The sequence below is a fragment of the Lichenostomus cassidix genome, chromosome 13, assembly GCF_008360975.1.
Source record: "Lichenostomus cassidix isolate B80296 chromosome 13, HeHo_3.0, whole genome shotgun sequence".
Lineage (NCBI taxonomy): Eukaryota > Metazoa > Chordata > Aves > Passeriformes > Meliphagidae > Lichenostomus > Lichenostomus cassidix.
Window position 1 is genome coordinate 3,722,891 of NC_139494.1, and position 20,879 is coordinate 3,743,769.

General features: G+C 59.7%; 4 protein-coding genes across 6 annotated transcripts; 1 reads left to right on the forward strand and 3 right to left on the reverse strand.

Annotated features, from left to right (window-relative positions):
* Positions 1-21: 21 nt before the first annotated feature.
* LOC146431104 (uncharacterized) lies at positions 22-2,472 on the reverse strand. Its single transcript, XM_085073390.1, has 7 exons — positions 2,012-2,472; positions 1,274-1,802; positions 1,012-1,171; positions 803-924; positions 558-707; positions 300-452; positions 22-225 (listed from the first exon to the last, which is right to left on the reverse strand). Exons 2-7 carry the CDS (start codon positions 1,292-1,294, stop codon positions 52-54), a joined length of 780 nt encoding a protein of 259 aa, XP_084929516.1. The 5' UTR covers positions 1,295-1,802; positions 2,012-2,472; the 3' UTR covers positions 22-51.
* Positions 2,473-6,451: 3,979 nt separating this feature from the next.
* CD14 (CD14 molecule) lies at positions 6,452-10,310 on the reverse strand. 2 transcript variants are annotated; one of them, XM_085073391.1, is made up of 2 exons: positions 9,840-10,310; positions 6,452-8,969 (listed from the first exon to the last, which is right to left on the reverse strand). In XM_085073391.1, the coding sequence occupies exon 2, from the start codon at positions 8,950-8,952 to the stop codon at positions 7,603-7,605; it is 1,350 nt and encodes a 449-aa protein (XP_084929517.1). In that variant the 5' UTR covers positions 8,953-8,969; positions 9,840-10,310; the 3' UTR covers positions 6,452-7,602. The 2 variants fall into 2 exon arrangements, with proteins under 2 accessions (XP_084929517.1, XP_084929518.1); XM_085073392.1 differs by having other exon boundaries at positions 9,721-10,310.
* Positions 10,311-11,843: 1,533 nt separating this feature from the next.
* On the forward strand, positions 11,844-19,157 carry TMCO6 (transmembrane and coiled-coil domains 6). 2 transcript variants are annotated; one of them, XM_085073394.1, is made up of 12 exons: positions 11,844-11,953; positions 12,813-12,937; positions 13,170-13,279; positions 13,393-13,576; positions 14,476-14,580; positions 15,096-15,181; positions 15,727-15,843; positions 16,505-16,616; positions 16,705-16,876; positions 16,966-17,060; positions 17,851-18,018; positions 18,645-19,157. In XM_085073394.1, the coding sequence occupies exons 1-12, from the start codon at positions 11,875-11,877 to the stop codon at positions 18,801-18,803; spliced, it is 1,512 nt and encodes a 503-aa protein (XP_084929520.1). In that variant the 5' UTR covers positions 11,844-11,874; the 3' UTR covers positions 18,804-19,157. The 2 variants fall into 2 exon arrangements, with proteins under 2 accessions (XP_084929520.1, XP_084929521.1); XM_085073395.1 differs by having other exon boundaries at positions 13,438-13,576.
* On the reverse strand, positions 19,078-20,788 carry NDUFA2 (NADH:ubiquinone oxidoreductase subunit A2). The gene is made up of 3 exons (XM_085073397.1): positions 20,630-20,788; positions 20,423-20,529; positions 19,078-19,274 (listed from the first exon to the last, which is right to left on the reverse strand). Exons 1-3 carry the CDS (start codon positions 20,731-20,733, stop codon positions 19,183-19,185), a joined length of 303 nt encoding a protein of 100 aa, XP_084929523.1. The 5' UTR covers positions 20,734-20,788; the 3' UTR covers positions 19,078-19,182.
* Positions 20,789-20,879: the final 91 nt, after the last annotated feature.

Here is a 20,879-nt window from a genome sequence, read left to right on the forward strand (position 1 = left end):
CTCCTGGCTGTCCCTTGCCAGGCCAGCTGTCCCCACGCCCTGGGGCGTGGCTCAGGGGGTCTGTGTGGTGACATTGGCTGTACCCGCTCGTCGGGCATCCCGCAGGTGCTGGTTGTGCTGGGCGAGCTCCACGGCGTCCCAGAGCACCTCCTGCAGCAGCGCTCGGTGCCGGCGCTCCAGAGCCTCCCGCTGCTCCTCTGCCAGGCGCTGCTGGTCCCGCAGCACCTGCGGGGTGCCCGGGGCAGTCTGGCACAGCCCTGGCACGGCAGGAAGGGGTGTCCCCAGGCCTCTCTGCCCACCTGCAGCAGGTGCCGCCTGCAGGCCTGCATCTCCTGGTGGTGATTCCGCAGCAGGGCCTCCAGGTCCCACTCAGCTGCCTCCCGCTCCCGCAGCTCTGCCTCCAGGCTCAAGCCCAGTGCAGTCACCTCCTGCTGCCAGCGCTCTGTGTCCCACTGCAGGTGACAGGGACAAGGTTAGGGCAGCTCCGGGGTGTCCCTGCTTCCCTGTGCACTGCCAGGGAGGAGAGACTGGGCCCACCTGTGGGTGCCTGTGCCCACCTCCCCGCTGTGCTCCTGGGCTGGCACAGCCCCGGCCCTGAGCTCTCGCTGGAGTTGCCGGCAGTGCTGAGCCCGCAGCCGCTGCCGCTGTGCCCTGGCCAGGGCGCGCTGCACCTCCGGGGATGGGCGTGGCTGGCAGCGGCTCCCTGCCTGGTGGAGAGCGGAGCAGGCTCGGATAGCACCAGGACCCAGTGCTGGCAGCACAGAACTGGCCCTGCGCAGGGACCCCATGGACTCCCACTCACGCTGTCACCCCTGGGCCGTGGCTGTGACACTTTGCTCTGGGATGGCTCCTCCAGCAGCCCCTGTCCTGCGCTGGCCGGAGCTCGGCTGTCTCCTCCCTGGCTGCTCCTGCTGTCACCCTGTCCTGCCATGTGGGGACAGGGGAGGATGATGAGTGTGACATGGGGGGCTGAAGAAGGTGGTTCAGATGGAGGACTGAGGCCTTTCCCACCATGTAAAGCCATGCTCCGTGCCCACATATCCTCCACCCAGGTGTGGGATGCCTGCCTGGCCTCACGCTCTGGTCCTGCTGGCTCCAGGCTGGCACTGCTTGGGGGTGTCTGGGTCTCAGGCTGCTGGCCTGGTGCTGTATTCCCTGCAGAAACCTGATCCTGTGAGAGAAGGAGATGTTACAGGGACGCAGCCAGGATTTGGGGCTTTTCTTGCACAGGGACTGTCCCTGGATGAGAGGCCCTGGCCCGACCTCTGCCCACCTTGGCACTGGGCTGCTGCATCTCGCTTGTTCTGAGCACCTCAGCCACTGCCTGCCTTTTCTCCCACCTTTGACTCTTCAGCACCTGGGAAGGAGGAACTAGAGGTCCTTGTTGGGGTGCTTCAGACCTCCAGGCCTGTCATGGTTCCAGGGACACATCCCACCCCTCCATTTCACCCCTGGGACAGCTTCAGCCCCTGCCCTCAGTGCTGGACAAGGTCTTTACACCAGGATGAGTCAAGAGCCTGGATCTTACCAACCCAGGGAATGAGTGCCATCCTGGCCCCCTGTGGATCCAGGGGCATTCCCCACCTGCAGCTCCCTCAGGGCTCTCTGCAGCTTGGCAACAGCTGTCTTCTGCTCAGAAAGGCTGGCTCCAGCCAGCAGCTCCATCCGCAGCCCTCGGATCTCCCTCCGGCGTGCCGCGATCTCCTCCTCAGGGTCCCAGAGGGTGACTGAGATGGTCTTGGCCAGCCCCTTCACCCTCTCAGCCAGTCCCAGGGCTCCCAGGATCTCCTCTCTGGAGGTGTCTGGGAGAACAGGGAGCCCTGGGCAGGGGCCATGGGGGGCCACCAGCACAGGAGGTCCCAGTGCAATGAGATGAGTGGAGCTGGTGTTCAGCCTCCAATGGCTGCAGGTGTCACTGGGCAGCAGCCAGGGGCCGAGTGCCAGGTGTGGGGCAGGATGGGGACAGTCCTTGGAGGGGACATCTGAAGTGTGTCCCAGTCCCAGGGGTTACCTGGCAGTGACACACACAGCAGCAGGAAGGTCAGGCTGTTCCCCTCCAGCAGCCGCTCCACGATCCAGGGCAGACAGACAGCATCAGGTTCCCTGCATTCCCTGCACATGGGGAGAGACACCCCAGGAGAGGGATGGCTCTGGCAGTGCCAGGCAGGCTGAGTCCCAACCCACAGGAGCCAAAGGATGGGTTGGCCACTCTGGGAACAAGCCCATGTCCCCAAGGAGTGGCTCCCAGCCATGGGCTCCCACTGGGGTGTCCCTCCTGCTTCACCTGCAGGGATGCAATTCCCTGACCCACAGCAGGCATGCGGGTGTGCTGGGGCTGGGGCTCTGCTCAGCCTGGTACGTACGGCCTGGGGCAGGGCCTGGTGGCCCCTGGGGACACCAGGATCCTGAGGGCTGAGCGCTGGCGCCTGCCACCCTCCAGCTCCCGCTCCACAGTGAGAGTGAAGAGGCTGCCGGCCCTGGGGAGAGACTGCTGTGGGAGTGTGTCTGCAGCAGAGCCAGCCCCAGCACCCCACGGGCCAATCCTTCCCAGCCTGCGAGATCTGTGCCAAATCTCTCACCCCTGCACAGCTGAGTGCCTGTCTGCAAGGGGCTGCTGGGCACACCCCTGGAACAGCGCTGGGATGGCATCCAGCCCCCTGGCATAGGCACTGATGGCAGCCTGGGCATCGGGCACAGCCATTTCTGTTGCCTCCTCCACCATCCTGGAAGCAGAGGGAGACGAGATCAGATGAGGAGGGTCACATCCACGCCCTGGACTCACTGAGGGATACCCCTGGCCATGCTGTGGCTGGGTACCATGCTCCCTGCCCAGCCCCACTCTGATGTTGGGGTACCAGCCCCCAACATGCTCAGCCATGGGGCATCAGGTACCCACAGGCCCAGGGGTGCCACATCCATCACTTGCAGAGCTCGGCCATCAGGATGGAGCAGGTCCCAGGCTTTGTCATGGGTGCTGACCTGGAATGAGGGGGCTGCATTAGGCAGGGGGCCAGGAAAATGGGGCTGCTGGCATCTCACACTCACCAGGGGCCCCGACTGCTTGTGGCCATGCCCAGGTGTGGGCTGGGAAGGGTTGCTTTTGGGGTAACTCCCAGGTTTTCCAGCCCTGGAGCCAGGGAAGGGCAGAGTCCTGGGAACGCCTGAGCCCTGTGTGGAGCTTATCAGGTCCCTGGCAGCATCCCAGGGCCAAAGGGCAGGACGCAGCCCAGTGGCAGAAGCTGGCATCACTGCTGTGCCAAGGCCACACTGGAGAGACCTTCAGGCCACAGAGAGCAGTGACTGGCAGGGAAACCCAGCTGTGATGCGAGCAGGAAGGGGTTAAAGGGCTGCCCTGCTCCCACCACGCTGCTGGAGCCTGGGAGATGCTCCGTGGGCAGCTGAGGCTTCCCACATCTGGGAAGTCCTGGAAAGGGGTGAGAAAACCTGGGATCCAAAGGTCTCCAGTGCCTGATCACCCTCTGGATGAGGGGACTGGATGCAGTACTGGGCAGTACTTGTCCTTGGCACAGCAGGGTCTGGGCAGTGGCAGAGAGAGAATAGGATCCTCATCCCAGGACATCCTGCCCTGCTCCTGCCCTACCTGCACCAGGCTGACCGTCTGCAGGCTCTGTGTGTCATCCCCCAAGGCCTCCAGTTCTTGGAAGATGGTGTTGATCACCTGTGGACGAGCTGGGAGCTGTTGGTTCCCAGACCTGTGGCTGGGTCTCACCCCTGCCCCGGTGGGACTGGGGACTGTTGGGTGACCTGGGAGCCCAGCACTGCACAGCTGTGCTGTCACCTCTCCCTGTCACCTCTCCCCTGTGCCCTCACCTGCCAGATGACACTCTGGAAGGGCAGCTGTGTCCCAGGGCCGTGGGGGTCCCACAGCAGCAGGGACACGCTGTAGCCAAGGGGAACCAGGGCCAGCTGGGGTCTTGCCAACTCCAGGACCTTCTCCTGGTAGGAGAGACATATCCAGCAGACCAGGGTCAGCATGGCACAGCCAGCATGGCACAGCCAGCACAGCATGGCACAAACAGCATGTGCAGGTGGCCCTGGCTCACATGGCTGGGGACAGGGGGACAGAGAAGGACTCAGGGCTCAGGGTACCTGTCCTGCATCCAAGTGGAACACACCATCGACAGTCAGGGAGCTCTCCTGGTGTGAGGGAGGGGATAATGTTCAGCTTTCCCTATCCCAGCAAGACCAGTGCAGGGCAGAGGAGGGACTGGGCACGCTGGGATGGAGATGGCAGGGGTGGCACAGAGGGCCTGGCACAGGCAGGGGTGAGGGGAGAACCCCACCCTTCCCCTGCTCTCTGGGAACACCCAGGAGCTCCCCACGAGGGAGGAGCCCACAGGGGTGTAGGGCAGGATCAGCCCAAGACCTCTGCAGCTATCAGAGTCCCAAGCATGGCAGGTAGTAGGACAGAGCCCCTCGTCCCCTGGATGTCCCTGTCCTGCAGCTCTCACCTGGGGCTCCTTCCCAGCGAAGAGGAGTTGTAGGGGGTCCTCACTGCTGTATGTCCAGCTTTCCCCTGGCCCTGAAAACACCGAGTGTAGGGTGGTGTGTGAGGGTCAAACCCCCACCCCAGCCCTGTCCTGTCCCCTTCCCAGCCTGGGGCACACCCCAGGGCTTCACATCATTCCCAAGCCCTCCCGCTATGACTCAGAGCCACCACGATGGGGAGGACACCCCGTCGCTGTCAGCACTGCCCAGACCAGGCCCGCAGCTTGGCCAGTGGTCCCAGTGCCACCACAGACAGCTGCTGCCCTGTCCCCTCGTGTGGGTGTTCAGGTAAAGGCTCTGCGATGTCCTGAGCTCTACCTGCTGCCTGGTGGAGTCCCACGGCTGCTCGCACACTGACATCCTGCTGGGCCTGCTGGGACAGAGGGGGAAGGAACCACAGACTCAGCACCTGCCAGGAGCTGGAGGAGCCTCCAGGGAGATAAGCAGCCCCTGACAGATCCCTCCAAGCCAGCCTGAGCTGTCCCCCACCACAGCACTCACCTCATCCATGGGCAGTGCAGCAGCAGCCACCTGGGAACAGCTCTTAGGCCAGGGCAGGGATGGGGTTACCAGGGGATCTGGTTCTCCTGCATTATTGATGGAAATGGGCAGAGCCTGACCCAGCCTGGAGGCTCCCTGCTCCAGGGGCTGAGCCCTGCTGGCCAAGGAATCAGCGACACCATGGAGGGCAAGTGAGTGCCTGGAGCCACTCACACCACTGGGGTGCTCCCTGCTCCCAGAGGGACATCTCTGACTGGGAGAGGAGAGGCTTTGGACTGTCATAAAGGCACAAGAAGTGACCACGAACCACAGAATCACGTTTACTGGAGATCAGTCACAGCAAGAGAGCACAGAAGGAAATGCCAAAGCTGACAGTCTCTGTGGTCTGTGGAAATGCAGATGGTGGGAGACAGAAAAGAGGGCCCAGGACAGCCCCTGCCCTGCTTTGGGACAGGACCAGGCATGATGGGGAGATGCACAAGTGTCCCTCGGATCACCTGTTCCCTGTATAGAATGAGACCAACATCCCTGCTCCCCAAACTCCCCTCACCTGTGCCTCAGGTGTGAGACTGATGCCAGCTGGACACAGATGGAACAGGCATCACTGGGGGCTCCATCAGGAGCAGGGCAGGTGACATGGCAGGGACAGTGGGAGCGTGTTGGGGCTTGGGGACCTGGCCACAGGGAAAACCCTCTGGGAGGGTGAAGCCCTGGGACAGAGCATGGCATGGGGCTTTGAGGGGTTCCCCAGGGCTTGGCTGGGAAAAGCCATAGTGGGATAAGGCTGAGGAAAGCCTTGCTCCACAGGGGAGCCCAGGCTGGGGACTGCAAGAGCTCCTCATCATCAGCCCTTGGGGTCCTGTGAGCCTTCCCACTGAGCTCCTGTGAGGAAGCACCGGTGGGAATGGTCACACAGCCCCTCTGGGGCAGGGCCTGGCCCTGACCAGGCAGACAGCCCCATGTGGGTGCTCCCAAGTGATAGCAAAGCCTAGGATGCCAGGAGACAGTGATTTCTCCTTCCTTATCTGTCAGCCAGCAGCTGCTGCTCCCTGTCCCGTGTCCAGCCAGCCCAGGATCCCCAGGATGCAGGGTACCCTGTTGTACACCCTGGTTAACACCAGCAGAGCAGTGCCTTCACCAACACCCTGAACCAACTGCCCTCGCACAGCCCCACCCTCCCCCGGCTGCTCAGGGCTGGTGGCACAGCTCCAGAGCCCCTCTGCCCCGGGCAGGAGCACACCCAGGTGCCCGGGACATGCAGCAGACCCCGAGTCCATCACGATCCACTCCTCGACCCTGTGTCCTGTTCAGCCTCTCTGCCGCTCCAGCCCTGCTCCTGCCCACACTCTGTTTTCCCCCAGCCCCAGCCAGCCCAGGCAGTGTTTGCCTGCAGGTCATGTGTACCTGTCCCAAACAGAGAGAGGGAGGGACACAGACAGCACCCAAGCACAGACTTTAATGTGGAGGCAGAACAGGCCCTGAGGATGAAGAGCAGGGCTTGGCCAGCTGAGCACTGCCTGCCTGCCACCAGCCCCTTCTTTTTACAGGGACACGGGCTGACAGGATAAGGGGAATAACTTCACACTGCCAGAGGGCAGGGTTAGGTGGGATATTGGAGAGAAATTCCTCCGTGTGAGGGTGGGGAAGCCCTAAATCAGCTTGCCCAGAGAAGCTGTGGCTCTCCCATCCCTGGAAGTGTCCCAGGCCAGGTTGGACAGGGCTTGGAGCAAGTTGGGATAGTGGAAGGTGTCCCTGCCCATGGCAGGCGAGTGGAATGAGATGACCTTTAAGGTCTCTTCCAACTGAAACGGTCCTGTGATTCTATGATTCTCCCCTATCCCCATTTTCCCATGCCTGTTCCTTCCCCACCCACCCCCTCCCTCTGAATATTCCCCAGTCACACATTCCCCTGATCTCCCTCAGCATCCCATAATCCATTTTTCCTTACTATGAGATATTCTCTGAATAACCCAGAATAAACCCATTTTCTCCTCTTGTTTAAAAAGTCTCTGGTTGAACCTTGCATTTGGACTCATCTGCCAGTGCCTCAAGTCCTGGCTGCTCTTGCTTACAAGCATTAGTGTGCAGAGGTGTTCACTTCAGTGATTTTCTTATCTTTTGTGGTTTTTCTGTTAGGCTGAAGAACAGCCAAGCAGCATCCTGCCACACCTGACATCCTGGCCCAGCCAGGATCAGCAAAGGGGCCATGGGGGCTCCAAGGATGGCTGGACTGGGTGTTGGGGAGCTCTGGGCAGGAACCCGAGACCCCAGTGAGGCTTGGAGCATCTGAGAGCTGCTGGTGAGAACAAGATGGAGCTGAACTCCTCTTGTCCAGGGCAGGTGGCATGGCAGGGACAATGGGGGCGTGTTGGGGAGTTGGAGTTGGCCACAAGGAAACTCCTGTGGGAGAGTGCAGCCCTGGGACAGAGCACAGCACAGTGTGGGGTGCCCAAAACTTGGCTGGGCACAGCACAGTGGGATAATCCTGTGCACAGGGGAGCACAGACTGGAGACACCAAGAGCACTTGGGGGGCTGTGCTGTTCCCCCAGAGCCCTGTGGGGAAGCACTGCTGGGAAGGGTCCAGGTGCCCCTCAGGCTCTGTGGCAGGGCCTGGCCTTGGCCACACAGACAGCCCCAACCAGGCCGAGCAGGGCCAGGGCAACACAGATTGGGGCCACCACGGCGGCAGGGTCACAGTGCAGCACTGACAGTGGCACCTGTGCCACCAGCCAGCCCTGGAACTCAGCCGGGGAGTGGCACCTGTAGTCCTCAGGCCAGCCCTGCCCCAGGTGCCCCCCAGCCGCCAGCGCCTGCAGCCCCCCAGCCCCAGAGCACGAGCAGCTGAAGGGGTTGTCAGCCACAGCCACGTCCTGCAGGCGCCTCAGGAGCTTCACCTCATCCCTCGGCAGCTCTGTGATGGAGTTGTTGTCCAGGTGAAGGGTGTCCAGCATGGGGGAATGCCTGATGGAGGGCACGGCCTGCAGCAGGTTTTGGTTCAGGAAGAGCTTCTTCAGGGAGCTTTGGGAGATGTCTACAGCATGGAGGTGGTTGTGGCTCATGTCCAGCACCTCGAGGTTGGGAGGCAGAGGTGTTGGCACTTCATCCAAGCCAGCGTTGGACAGGTTGAAATGCCGGAGGGATGCTGGCCACTGGCAGGAGGAGGATGTGTCTGCCACGAGGTTGTTGTGGCTGAGATCGAGGTGCTGGAGCTTCAGCAGCAGCTCCATGCCCTTGCACACGCTGCGGTAGGAGCTCAGGTTGTTGTGCTGCAGACTCAGCACGTGGAGCTGAGGGAAAGCTCCCTGGCAGAAGGCAGGGGTCAGGCTCCCATCCCCGAGGCTGTTCTGTGCCAGGTCCAGCGAGCGCAGAGCTCTGAACAGCCTCCCAATGGCACAGGGCAGGCTGGTGACACGGGAGCTGGTGACAGCCAGCTCCTCCAGGCTCTCCAGCCACTTGCTCAGGCTGGAGAAGGCCTGTTCTTGGCCCGTCAGCGGGGCAGATGTCACGTTGTGGAAGCTCAGGGAGTGTATGGGCAAGTTCTGGCTGTCCATGCTACTCCAGTCCCCTGTCCCCTGGAAAATGCAGCTGTCAAAGGCCAGCTCCTGCACATGGGTGTAGGAGAAGAACTTCAGCACGCGGGCAAGGAGTATCTCAGGCACCAGGACACTTCCAATAATTATTTTCTGGACAATAAGGGAGCCCAGAGTTTCAATGGCAGAGTCGTCCAGGTCCCTTACAGGGAAGTCTATATATCTCTCCAGATCTCCACCCTGAAACTCCACCACAGTTGCTGCGAGGCACTGGATGATGCTGCCTGCAGTTTCCTCGGACAGGTTGTAGCACACACAGTACTCCTCAGTGCGGTTGAAGTAACACCTGTTTCTTCTGCCTTCTGCCTCCAGCAGCCCCAGCCCCAGGAGGAGGAGCACAGCCACACTCATGGTGAACAACCTAAAAGCTGGAGGAGAAATGGTGAATGGCAGCTGAGGGGACCACCCTGACCTGGGTGGATGGTTTGGGCAGGTTCAGAGCCACCCCTCAGGGACAGGGCACTGCCCTCATCCCTCCTGCACCCGCCCGGCCCCTGAGCCATGACTCGGGCAGTGCTCAGGGCAGCAGCCAAACCCGCAGGAGCTGCACCTGTGCCACTCTTCCCTCGGCAGGGAGACTCCCGAGGCTCTGCACTGTCTGCCTGGGCTGCCTTGCTGCAGGCTCCTACTCGTAAGCGACCAGGAAATGCCACGGAATCGGGAAAAACTACAAATGCAGAGTTACAGACAGTGAGGACAGATGTATCCATCCAGACTGACCACGGAGAGAGCCCCAGCTCTGTTTGTTCCTCTGTAATCTGGGGCAGGAAATTGCAACAGATGGCTTCATGTTTTCTCTTTCCTCACCCAGAGATTTGGTTCATCACCAGTCCCCAAAGGGGTGGTAGAAAATGTTCCCTGAGGGTCTGAACACATCCCTGTCAGCACCAGACGCTGGTCAGCTGACAGAGTGATCGGCAGATTGCGAAAGAAACAGCAAGCACAGATTAAAGGCTCCTAAGAATGTGCTGGCTCAGCTCTGCTGAGTGGCAGGGGGTCCTTGGGGATCCCCAGCCCAGCCTCCTGCTTTGAGGAGGACTGTTGCTGGCACCAGCCCCGATCAGCCACAGCTTTCTTTGGCCACATCCCAAAGCCCACCGGGGACGGAGCTCTCCCTACCTGTCCCTGCCGTCGCGGGGCTGCACCACCGTCCCGAGGAGAAGCTCTCCTGCGGCACCTGCAGCAAGGGCCCCTCGCTGCGGGGAGCGGGATCGGGGCGCGTTTGTCCAGTGACTCACCAGCCAGCTCACAGCGAAACCTTCCCTTGCTCCACGGCTGCTTCCTCCAGCCGCTGCCAAATGCCGGGCTGAGGTGCCAAAGGTTCCAAGCGCTCAGCTCCGTGCGGCACTCGATCGTGCCCCGCGTCCCGCCGGAGGAGGTCTCTCTCGGTGCTCCAGGTGTGCTCCAGCTGCCGCTGGCGCTCCCGCAGCTGCTCCTGCCCCGCTCGGCTCCCCGCGCCCGGGGCTGGCAGACACCTCGAGCTCCGCTCCCGGGCACTGCCCTCGCTCCTCGCGGCGTGACTTCCTGAGCAGGACGGAGCCACCCAAGACACTTCTATTTCGCTTCCCTGAGGCTGCGGGCTGGGGAAGGATGTGGTCCGACCGCCAGTGCTCCTCAGTTTCCTAGGAAGGGTGACAGAGCAGAGTGCGGGCAGGATTCCCCAAATGCACTCTTGAGATCAGCCTTTCCCTTCCAGATCCCTGGCATTGCTGAGCACCTGTAGACAGCGCAGAAGTGTAGAGGACTGTCATTCCTGGCATCCAGACCATGCCCAGGTGCCTGTGTTCCATGTAGCATGGGGATGGCACAATTCCCATCCATTATCCAGGCAGCCCAAAGCTGCACAGGGCACTCCTTCACCCACGCTGGCCCCTTGGCTTGCCTGAGGAGCTCACATCACTTGCCCTTTGTTCCATTAGCCCCTGGCAGCTGTGCCTACACCAAGGTGTTTACACTCTCCCGCAGCCAGCAGAGTCCAATGGGCACTTGGAAAGACCCACAAGTGTTCAAGAAACCACTGGATGTGGCACTGAAGTGGTCTGGTCTGGCTGACAAGGTGGTGATCAATGAAAGGTTGGCCTCGATGATCTTGGAGATCTTTTCCTACCAACAAAATGATTCTGTGATTCTATGATCTCTCAGGAGGGTTTTTTTTTATTTCCCAGGAAATTCTCTGCCTATGTTGGATTCAGAAAGGTAGCAAAACTACATGGCTGCACAATGCAACTCCCAGTTTGTTGTTAATGTGGCACTATGCATTGGTGCCACAAAGGCTGGGGTGGAAGCTGCCTGTCCCTTGCTCTCTGGGACTCTTGTGCAGAGGGGCTCAGCAATTCCACCATTCCTCTTCTACATCATCGGGTTACATGAAATTCCTCAGCACAGGAAGGATGTGGAGCTGCTGGAACAAGTCCAGAGGAGACCATGGAAATGCCTCAAGGGCTGCAGCACCTCTCTTCTGGAGACAGGCTGGGAGCTGGGGGTGCTCATCCTGGAGAAGCTCAGGGGAGACCTTAGAGCTCCTTTCAGTGCCTAAAGGGACTCCAGGAGAGGGACTTGGGGACAAGGTCCTGGAGTGACAGGATAAGGGGGAATGGCTTTTCCCTGCCGGAAGGCAGGGTTAGGTGGGATATTGGGAAGAAATTCCTCCCTGTCAGGGAGGTGAGGCCCTAAATCAGGTTACCCAGAGAAGCTGTGGCTGCCCCATCCCTGGAAGTGTTTAAGGTCGGGTTGGACGGGGCTTGGAGCAACCTGGGATAGTGGAAGATGTCCCTGCCCATGGCAGAGGGTGGAACTGGATGAGTTTTAAGGTCCCTTCCCACCCGAATAGGTCTGGAATTCCAAGAAACTGCTGCTGAGTGCATGATGGAAAAACCACAGCTGCCCTCTGGGCTCTCCTCCCGGCCCCTTCGGACGGGCTCGGCAGCTCTGCCCGGGGCTGGCACCTTTAATTTCTGCCCTCCAGCTGCAAATTCCCCAAACACCTCCCTGGGAAAGCACGAGTTCCTCTGCCTCTCGGTCCCCATCACCACGGTGGAAGGTCCCGGGGCACGGAGCCGCCTTGGTTTACATTTGTGGCGAATCTTTGGGGTCTGTTTTTGGCCTCAGCGCAGCCAGCACACATCCCTAGGGAGGCACAGCTGGCCATGCCCGCAGCGGGCTGGGCGCTCTGGCTGCGAATGGGGGCCGAGACAGGGATTTCCCCGCCCCGGACCGCCCCAGGATCGGCCTTTCCTCCTCCTCCTCCTCCTCTGCTGCTCCTCCTCCTCCGCCATGTGGGGCCGGCGGCGGGGCAAGCGCGGCGGGCGCGGCGCGGAGGAGCTGCGGGTGCGGCGGCGGGAGCGAGAGGCAGGTCCGGCCGGGGACAGCGGGGACAGCCGGGGGCTTGCGGGGCCCCCCGTGGGTGGGAGGGATCCCCGGCTCAGCCCTTGCCGCCCCCAGCCCCTCCCCGTCCGGTCGCGCATCGCGGGATGCGCGGGTGATGCACCGCTGTCCGCTCGGGGGAGCGTTTTGCAGCTTCCAGTGTTAACCCGCGGGATTTCTGCCGTGAATTCCCCATTTCCTCAACAACCCTCCCCTGTTTGGGTTTTCCGAGGTCTGGCCTACGTCTTAGCGGAGAGAAAAGGAGGCTCAGGGGGTACTTTGTGGCTCTGCACAGCTCCCTGACAGGAGGGGACAGCCGGGGGGGATCAGGCTCTGCTCCCAGGGAACAAGGGACAGGATGAGAGGAAACGGCCTCGGGCTGCGCCAGGGGAGGTTTAGGTTAGATATTAGGGAAAATTTCTGCACCAAAAGGGTGGTCAGGCATTGGATCAGGCTGCCCAGGGCAGTGGTGGAGTCACTATTCCTGGGGGTGTTTTCACAACACAAGATGGGACACTTGGGGACATGGCTTAGTGGCCATTGTGGTGTTCAGTGGAAGGCTGGACTTGATAATCTCGTAGGTCTTTTCCAACCTTAATGATTTTATCATCTTGTGTGAAATCGAGTCTGGGGTTCCTCCTGCTGCTCCTTGTGCTTCTGTCCTGTGTTCCTGCCCTTATCCCAGCTGTGGCTTCGCACTTGGTGTGCCCAACCCTCTGCCCCAGCCCCAGGCTTGCACAAGGGGGAACAGGCAGTTTCTCCCGGGATGAAGGGAGGAATCAGGCTCTTGGGTGGGATGGAGAAGTGCCCTGGCCTGGGCAGGTGGTGACAGTCCCGATCCCATGCAGCTCTCAGGAAGGCGCGGCGGCAGGAGCAGCTGGTCAGCAAGCGGCTCCTGCGGGAGGACAGCGCGGCTGAGGAGGGTGCACAGGATGGAGCAGACGTCGTGCCAGACCCACTCTCAGAGGATGAGGTGAAGAATCTTACATTCTCCATGGCAATGGGGACCCCAGGGGTCATCCCCAGCCTCAGCATGTGAAGGAGGCTGGGAGGGGGCAGGTTTGGGAATGGTTTGGAATCACTGCCAGACACAGTTCCTCGTGCCCATCTTCATGCCCTGGGTTCCTTTGCCCCCAGGATTAACAGGATGAAACCTTAATGCTGGCACTGCTGGAAGCTCACACACATTTTAATTCCCTGGCCAGGTCCTGGAGCTGCTCAGGGGTGTGCAGAGGGGTTCAGAGGACAGGAAGCTCTCCCTCAGCCGCCTCCGCTGGGCTCTGCAGAATGAGGATACTCAGCAGAAGTTTGTCAGGTCAGCTCGGGTCTGGCATGGCTGTTGGCAAGGGCATGTCCTGAGGGTGCCCCTGTGGCTGGGTGGGTGAGCAGCCCTGAGTAGGAGGTGACAGCAGCCTTTGGATCCCCCAGGCTGGACGGCAGCATCCGGACGCTCACCGGGCTCTTCACCAGCAGCCTGGCTGAGCTGCAGCTGGAGGCTGCCCGCTGTCTGCACGAGCTGTCCCACTCCAGTGTCCCCACGGTGGCCGAGGCGTGTCTGCCTGTCACCCCCTACCTGCTCACCTACCTGTCGGGACACAGCCTGGAGTTCACGGTGAGATCCATGCACGTGTTTGCCAGGGCTCTGCTACCTGGGGATGCTTTGGGGTGGTTGGTATTGACCTCTTTTGGCCAAACATGGCTCATGTGGGAGTGCTGGTGGGAAGGAACCCTCTGGAATCCACTGGTCCAACCTTCCTCTCGGGGCAGGACTGTTCCCAGTGCCCAGGGGCTAAGAGCTGAAGGTGGGATAACTGAGTTCTTCTTAATCATAGATGCCTTGGGTTGGGTTAGAGTGAAACCACACTGAATGACCCATGTTTATGTACTTATATATATGGCAGGTTTGTTTTAGAACAGTTTGATTGCAGTGCAGAGGAGGTACTTAGCCATTTTGGTTATTATCTATGGAATTGAAACAATGTAAAAGCACAAAGATATCACTGAAGAAACTATATAAAGAAAGAGAAAGAAAAGATAATAGTAAATAGCAGAGTGCCTGTGGCTCCGTGCTGTGCTGTTTAATCTGGGATAGGAGCAAACAGTTGGAGTAGCTCTGGGATGCCCATGTGTTTTCCAGCTGCCCCATTGGGAAGCAGACAGGGTCAGAGCTAAGGAGCAAGGTGGGCAGTGACCCCCAGGTGCTGATCACATCTGAATGCAGCACATGGGCAGGCTTCAGGAGAACCAGAGGGGGCTCAGGAAAATGTCATCCTGAAAATTATAAGCTTGGAAAACCTCCAAAGTCGAAATGATCGGATCTCAACTTCAGCCAAATAGAAAACAATCAGACTGAAGCTGATAGAGCTGGGAATGGGATGGATGGACAGTCCAGCAGTATCCATCTGTGTTTCCCCCTCCAAAGTCAGCTCCTGCCCGCTCAGGACAGTGTGTGGGACCCAGAGCTTTTCTGGCTGCCTGGGGTCAGCTGCCTGCTGTGCTGTGTTGTTGCAGGAGCTGTGTTTGTACACACTGGGGAACCTTGTGGTAGAAAGTGAAGCTGTGAGGAAGCAACTTCTGCCTCAGGGCATTATTCCAGTGCTGGCATCCTGCATCCAGGTGGGTGAAACAGCTCAGCCCCACTTCTGCTCTGCCCTCCAGAGACTTTTCTGGCTGACAGCTCTGAGTCACCAGCCCTCTTTCCAGCTGTGTCCTCTCTGCAGGGACCTGTTCCTCAAGTGTGGGGGTCACTTGTGGGCTCCCCTGCACTCCATTTTCAGGGCTCAGCTCACCACCAGCTCTTCTCCAGCTGACTCTGCCCCATGCAGTGGCTGCCTGATGCAGTCTGTAGCTCAGGGAGCCCTGTCCCCTCTGTCTGGCCTGGGTCTGGCAGGGCTGTGGTTTGCAGGTCCAAATGCTCAAAGCAGCATTGTTGCTACGTTTGGGCTGAGCCCAGTGAGTGTGGGCAGGGGGACAGCTCTGGTGTGGCCACAGGTTCCTGAGTTCCCTCTTGGTCCCCTCTGTGCTCCCTCTGCTCCAGGCACAGCAGAGCTGTGCCACTCACCTGGGTTTGGTTGGCACCCCAGGGCCCTGGCTCTGTCAGGAGAGATCAGCTGTGTTCTCTTTGATTGCAGTCCCCACACGAGGCAGTGCTGGAAGGTGTGGGCTATGTCCTCTCACAGCTCCTCCAAGCCAAGGAAGCACCCACAGAGATCATCCCGTGAGTCTGAGCCTCTGAATGCTGCACCAGGATGGGCCCTGGGGGCTGCTGTGGTATTTGTGTACTGGGGACATGATGCCTTCCCCATCCCAGTGACATTAATAGTTCAGGGCAGAATCCTACCAGAACTGTGCAAGTTTTGATGCAGGCTGGGGAGCAGCGCTTGGCTCCTTTCCCTTGGCCTCATCCGAGCAGACAGCTCTGGTATTTCAGTAAAGGCCAGCATGGAGCAGGGTAGCCTTGCAGGGAATTCTGGCTGTGTTCCTCCTGTGAAGGAAAAGATCAGCTTGACAGCCCCCAGTGCCAAAAATGTGACCCCAGCCAAGGTGTCCTGAGTGCCCCCAGGCCCTGCCATGGACAGGGAGAGCCCAAGGCTGCAGCCCTCGGCTCAGAGTCCCTTCCAGGTGTGTATTTGGACCCCTGTGGCCCCCAGCACGGGGTATAGCATCTCCCTGCTCAGTGACCTGGGTTTCTCTCTCCCTGTCGGTGTCTGTCCTGCCTGTGCTCCAGCCTGTGCCTGCATTAACTCTGCTCTCTGACCCCAGCTTGGTCCTGGACTCAGTTCTCCCCCAGCACATGCTCCGACTGGTTTGCTCTGGCCTCAAGGCTGGGATGGGAGCAGCCGTGGAGTTTGCATGGTGTCTCCACTACATCATTTGTAGGTAAATGCATTTTTCTCCTTGTTTTGAGTTCCCTGGGGGCAGCCAAGCAGGCACAAAGGCTCATGGTCCTGCGAGGCGACCTGGATGGTCTCCCCTTTCCCTTTTCCCTTGGGAAACCAACTCCCCAGCCATCCTGGGTATCCCTGCTCTCCTGTCTGAGCAAATGTGCCATTTGCAGGATCACTGAGCTCCTTTATGGAGTGGTAACAGGTGATAAACCTGAGGAGGCTGTTCCTAGTGTTCTGAAATGCCCCCAGAATAGCTTCCCATGCCTGGAATTGTCTCCCACACCTCCCAAGGCAAGCTCTCTGAATCCTCACACTTACGGGGTTGCCAGTGCCACCCATGTGGGCTGTGCCAGCAATCCCTGCCTGCCACCAGAGCCAAGGAATGTGTGGATACTCAGGGGTCAGGGCTGTTGTTCCCAGACCCACACAGATAATCCCAATGAATCTGTTTTTCATGGACTTCTAAACTTTCTCATAAGCGCAGAAGAAAGCTGCTATTCCAAGGTGAGAGAAGCCACTGTTCCAACATGAAATAAGCCCTGTGGTGGTGCAGGAGAGCACTCAGAATTTCCAGGCCCTGTTGTTTGGCAAGGGGCTGGGGCAGTTTGCCCTCTCCAGGCTCCAAGGCCACTGCAGTGTCCTTCCCTTTGCAGGCACAACACCAACACGGTGCTGCTGGCGCTGGGGGCTGTGCCTGCCCTCACCTCACTGCTGCTCGACCTGGCTTCTGAAATCCCCCAGGATGCTCCCGAGGGCCTGGAGCTGGTGAGAGGTGGGCAGGGTGCTGGCTGTTCTCAGGATTGCCATGGGGCCATGGCTCAGCTAATGGGATTTTTGTGTCCCTCTGTCCCAGCTTGTGTGCCCCGTGCTGCGGTGTCTCAGCAACCTGCTGGCAGAGACAGGCTGCCAGGGGCAGGGCCAGGACGGGCGCCTGCTCATCGCCCTCTTCCTCATCCTGCAGTGCTTCCTCCACCAGCACCCCTTCCTCCTCCAGGAGTGCCTGTGGCTGCTCAACAACCTCACAGGTGAGTGTCCCATGGAGCTGGTGGCACATCTGAACACTGCTGGCACCCACCCTGGTTTTATTGACACTTTCCCTCTCTGCCCACCCCAGCGGATGATCCCTTCTTCTGCTCTGCTCTGCTCTCCATGGACCTGCTCCCAGCCCTGCTGCAGCTCCTGACGTGTTCCCAGACAGCCAGTGTGTTGGTAAGACCTTGCCTCATGCCTTGGGAATGGTGGGGAAGTGCTGGAGTTTCAGGAACATGAATCCCACACTGACAGTGCTGGAGTTGGAGGGTGGATGGGGTGGCAGTGACAACTTGGCAGAAAGTCTCCTGCTGTGGCAGTCACCAGCCATTCCCCTGAAGCCACTCCAGCTTTATTTACCCCTGGTAGAGTCTTTTCCCAGCATAAGAGTGGTTCCAAGGGAGATGTTAACTTGGGGCCAGCCCCTGGAGCGGGACTGGGAAGGTTCTTGCCACTTTCCTTTGAAAGACCCCAAAGCTTTAGGGGATTGGGACATTTCCAGGGGTGGGTGGTAAGGCTGGGTCTGCCTGGCACAGGGATGAACAGTGCCTTGGGGTAGGCATGGAAAAGTCATTCCAAATCCCAGTGGTTTGGTGCTGTGGGCAAGCACCTGGCGGAACTAAGAAAAATAGGTGAAGAGGGAGTTTGGACAAGGGGATGAAGTGGCAAGACAACAGGGAATGGCTTCACACTGACAGGGGGCAGGGTTAGATGGGATATTGGGAAGATTCTTCCCTGTGAGAGTGGTGAGTCACTGGCACAGGGTGCCCAGAGAAGGGACAGGGCTTGGAGCAGCCTGGGACAGTGGAAGGTGTCCCTGCCCATGGCCAGGGGTGGAACTGGATGACCTTTCAGGTCCTTTCTAACCCAAACCATTCCACAATTCCATGGCATGGGGATTTGCTGGGAGCCCTCCCAAGCCTGTCAGGAATCTGCCCATGGAGCATTCACTGTTTTCTCCCTCACACAGGTCCTGACAGTGCTGTGCAACATAGCAGAGAAGGGACCATTCCAGTGCCAGCGGCTGCTCTGCGAGCCCCTCCTGCCCCAGCTCCTGCCCCTCCTCACACTGCCCAACCCCGAGGCCGTGGGGCAATGCCTGGAGCTGCTGCACCTCCTCTTCCTGCACTGCCCAGAGGTGAGAGCTGGGGGAGCTCCGGGCACAGGATTGCAAAGGGGATGGGGAATGCTTATTGTGGGGGTTATTGTTATTGTGGAGGGATGATTATTGTAATCTAAGTTACCGTGCCCCCAGTGACTGCCACACTGCCCCCCACCCCTCAGCACCCAGACCCCTGCCCAAAGCGACACTGTGATGCAGAGGGTAGAAGCCCTTCTTGTGTCTCCAGAGAGTTCCTTTCTTATTGGCATGGACTGGTTTCTGGGCAGGCTGTTTCTACTGTTTTCTTCTGACCCTGCTGAGGTTGCTTCACATCACAGGAAGAAATTCTTCCCTGTGAGGGTGGTGAGGCCCTGGCACAGGGTGCTCAGAGAAGCTGTGGCTGCCCCATCCCTGGATGTTCAAGGCCAGGCAGGACAGGGCTTGGAGCAATCTGGTTAAGTGTAAAGTGCCCCTGCCTGTGGCAGGGGTGGGGATGAGATGGGCTTTAAAGTCCTTCCTAGCCAATCATCAGCATGGTGGGATTTACCTGGCTTGGGAAGGCAGTGTCTGGGAGGGCTCTGGGGAATCCCTTCAGCCCTGTTCCCTGGGATGTGGTGGCTGTGGGCAGAGATGATCAGCTCTTACCCTCTCCTCTTGCACAGGCTGCTGCTGATTTCACCAGGCACGGTGGGCACCAGGCCCTGGAGCAGCACCAGAGCACCCCAGAGCTGCAGGAACGGGCACAGGCACTGCTGGACATGGTCAGGCAGCCCCCAGGAGCCCCCAGTGCCTGCCAGGCCACACTGCCTGCCTTCTGCTAGGCCTTATCCCTTCCCTGCCCTCCCTGGAACTCTGGGGAGGAATAAACTGTTCATCTGCCTGGCTTCCCAAGGGCTGCTCGGGGCTTTGATGTGCCAGTGCTAGCTGCTCAGGGGTGCTGGTCCTTGTCACCACTTCCTTGCCACCAGCCCAGTGCCCCCCAGAGCCTGGAGCAGGGGCAGAGCTGAGCTGCAGCCTGGGCAGACACACTCCTAGTGCCAGGGAGCAGTGAATGGCTGCATCAGCCATTGCTTGGGCTTTCAGCCACCACCAAGCTCAAGGCAAGCACGTTGTGTTTATGAATTGATAAACTGAAGATACATGTTTGACATTAAAGATCATCAGTCACGTCTCCAGCACGTGTGTATTTCCTGTCAGTCCTTACACATGGCTTTTCACTGCACTCTCCAGGGCCTTGGCCACTTCATCCGCAGAGAGGTTGTTCAGTGGGATGCTCTTCTCCTTCCCAAACTCTGTGGGAAAACAGAGAGGATGAGAGGGGGCAGGGGTGTGAGTCCTTTCCTGGTGCAAGGGCACTGGTGTCACAGCCCAGGCTCCCATCACCACCCCTCCACACTTGCCATTTCCCCCTGTCCCTCCAGGTGCCCAAGTTACCATTTCCACCTTCTCCTTATTCTTGTCCTTTCCCTTGGAAAGAACTCAAAGCAACCCAACACCTTTCCCAGTCTCTTTTTATTAGCTTTGGCTGGACAGCAGCTGGGCAGAGACCCATCCAAGAGCAACCCTGTTGCTTTCAGCTTCATCCCAGCAGGGTTCTCACCAAACTCAGGAAAGCACCCTGAAAACTCTCTGTTCTGACAGCTGCCCTGACCCAGGGCTCCCTTCCCCTACGAGTCACAGCCAGACACAAGTGAGACTGCCCTGGTCTGTGCGCTCACACCGGAAAACTTGTGCTTAAAGACTCATTGGATCTTTTCAAAAGTCTCTAAATTATTTCTCCCCAGCCCAGATGACCTTTGAGGAAAACAAATCCTTTCCAGAGAGGCTTTTCTGCTCCCTTCTTGGTGTTTCACTGAGACCGCAGTGAAAATAAAGGAAAAACAGCCACGTTTTTGTGTAGTGAATGGGGTGGGGGTTGGAGATCACAGCCAGGGGCTGGAAACTCCCTGCTGAGCACTGGGCCCTCTTCTGCTTCCCCCAGGTCACTTCCCTGAAGTGAACCCCTACCCTGTCCCGAGGGCAGCTGCTCCCTCTCCACCAACATCCCTCGAGTAACCCCTGAACGGCCACTGCTGCAGCCCACAGCTGAAATTCCCCCCTGTCAGGGTGGGGAGGCCCTGGCACAGGGTGCCCAGAGAAGCTGTGGCTGCCCCTGGATCCCTGGCAGTGTCCAAGGCCAGGCGGGACGGGGTGTGCAGCAATCGGGTCTAGTGGAAGGTGTCCCTGCCCGCGGCAGGGGGTGGCACTGGATGAGCTTTAAGATCCCTTCCAACCCAAACCAGTCCGTGATTCTCCCCTCCCCTTTTCCCACCCTGTCCTTTCCCCACCCACCCTTCCCTCTGACCCTCCCCATGAACATTCACGCTCCCTAAGGTCCCTTCCAACCCAGACCATTCCAGGATGACTCCGCGGCGCTTCCCAGCGGGCACCCCACACTTACCGTACCGAGCCCAGAGCTTGGGCTGGATACCGGAGCACTCGCGGATCAGGATGGGGAAGTCGGGATTTGCCTTCTTCAGGGTCACATAGTGCTGCTCGATGAATTCCCTGCGGAGGGAAGGAGGAGCGGCGGGTCCCTGTGGCTCAGCCCGGGGCTGTCCCGCTGCCCTGGAGGAGCACCCCCGTCCCGGCCCGTCCCCGCGCTGACCTGACGCCGCGGCTGCCGGCGGAGCGCTGGCACAGGTGGATGCGGAGCTCCTTCAGCCTGCGGCCCAGCCCGCCCCCGATGCTCTTCACCGCGGCCGCCGCCATCTTCCCTGCCGGACAGCAGCGCGGGGGCGGGATCGCGCCTCTCCGCCAATGGGAGCGCCCGCCGTGCCCGCGCCCGCCAATGGGGGCGCTCTCTGCACCAGTTCCGGCCAATTGGGAGCGCTCGCTGTGCCAGCTCTCGCCAATGG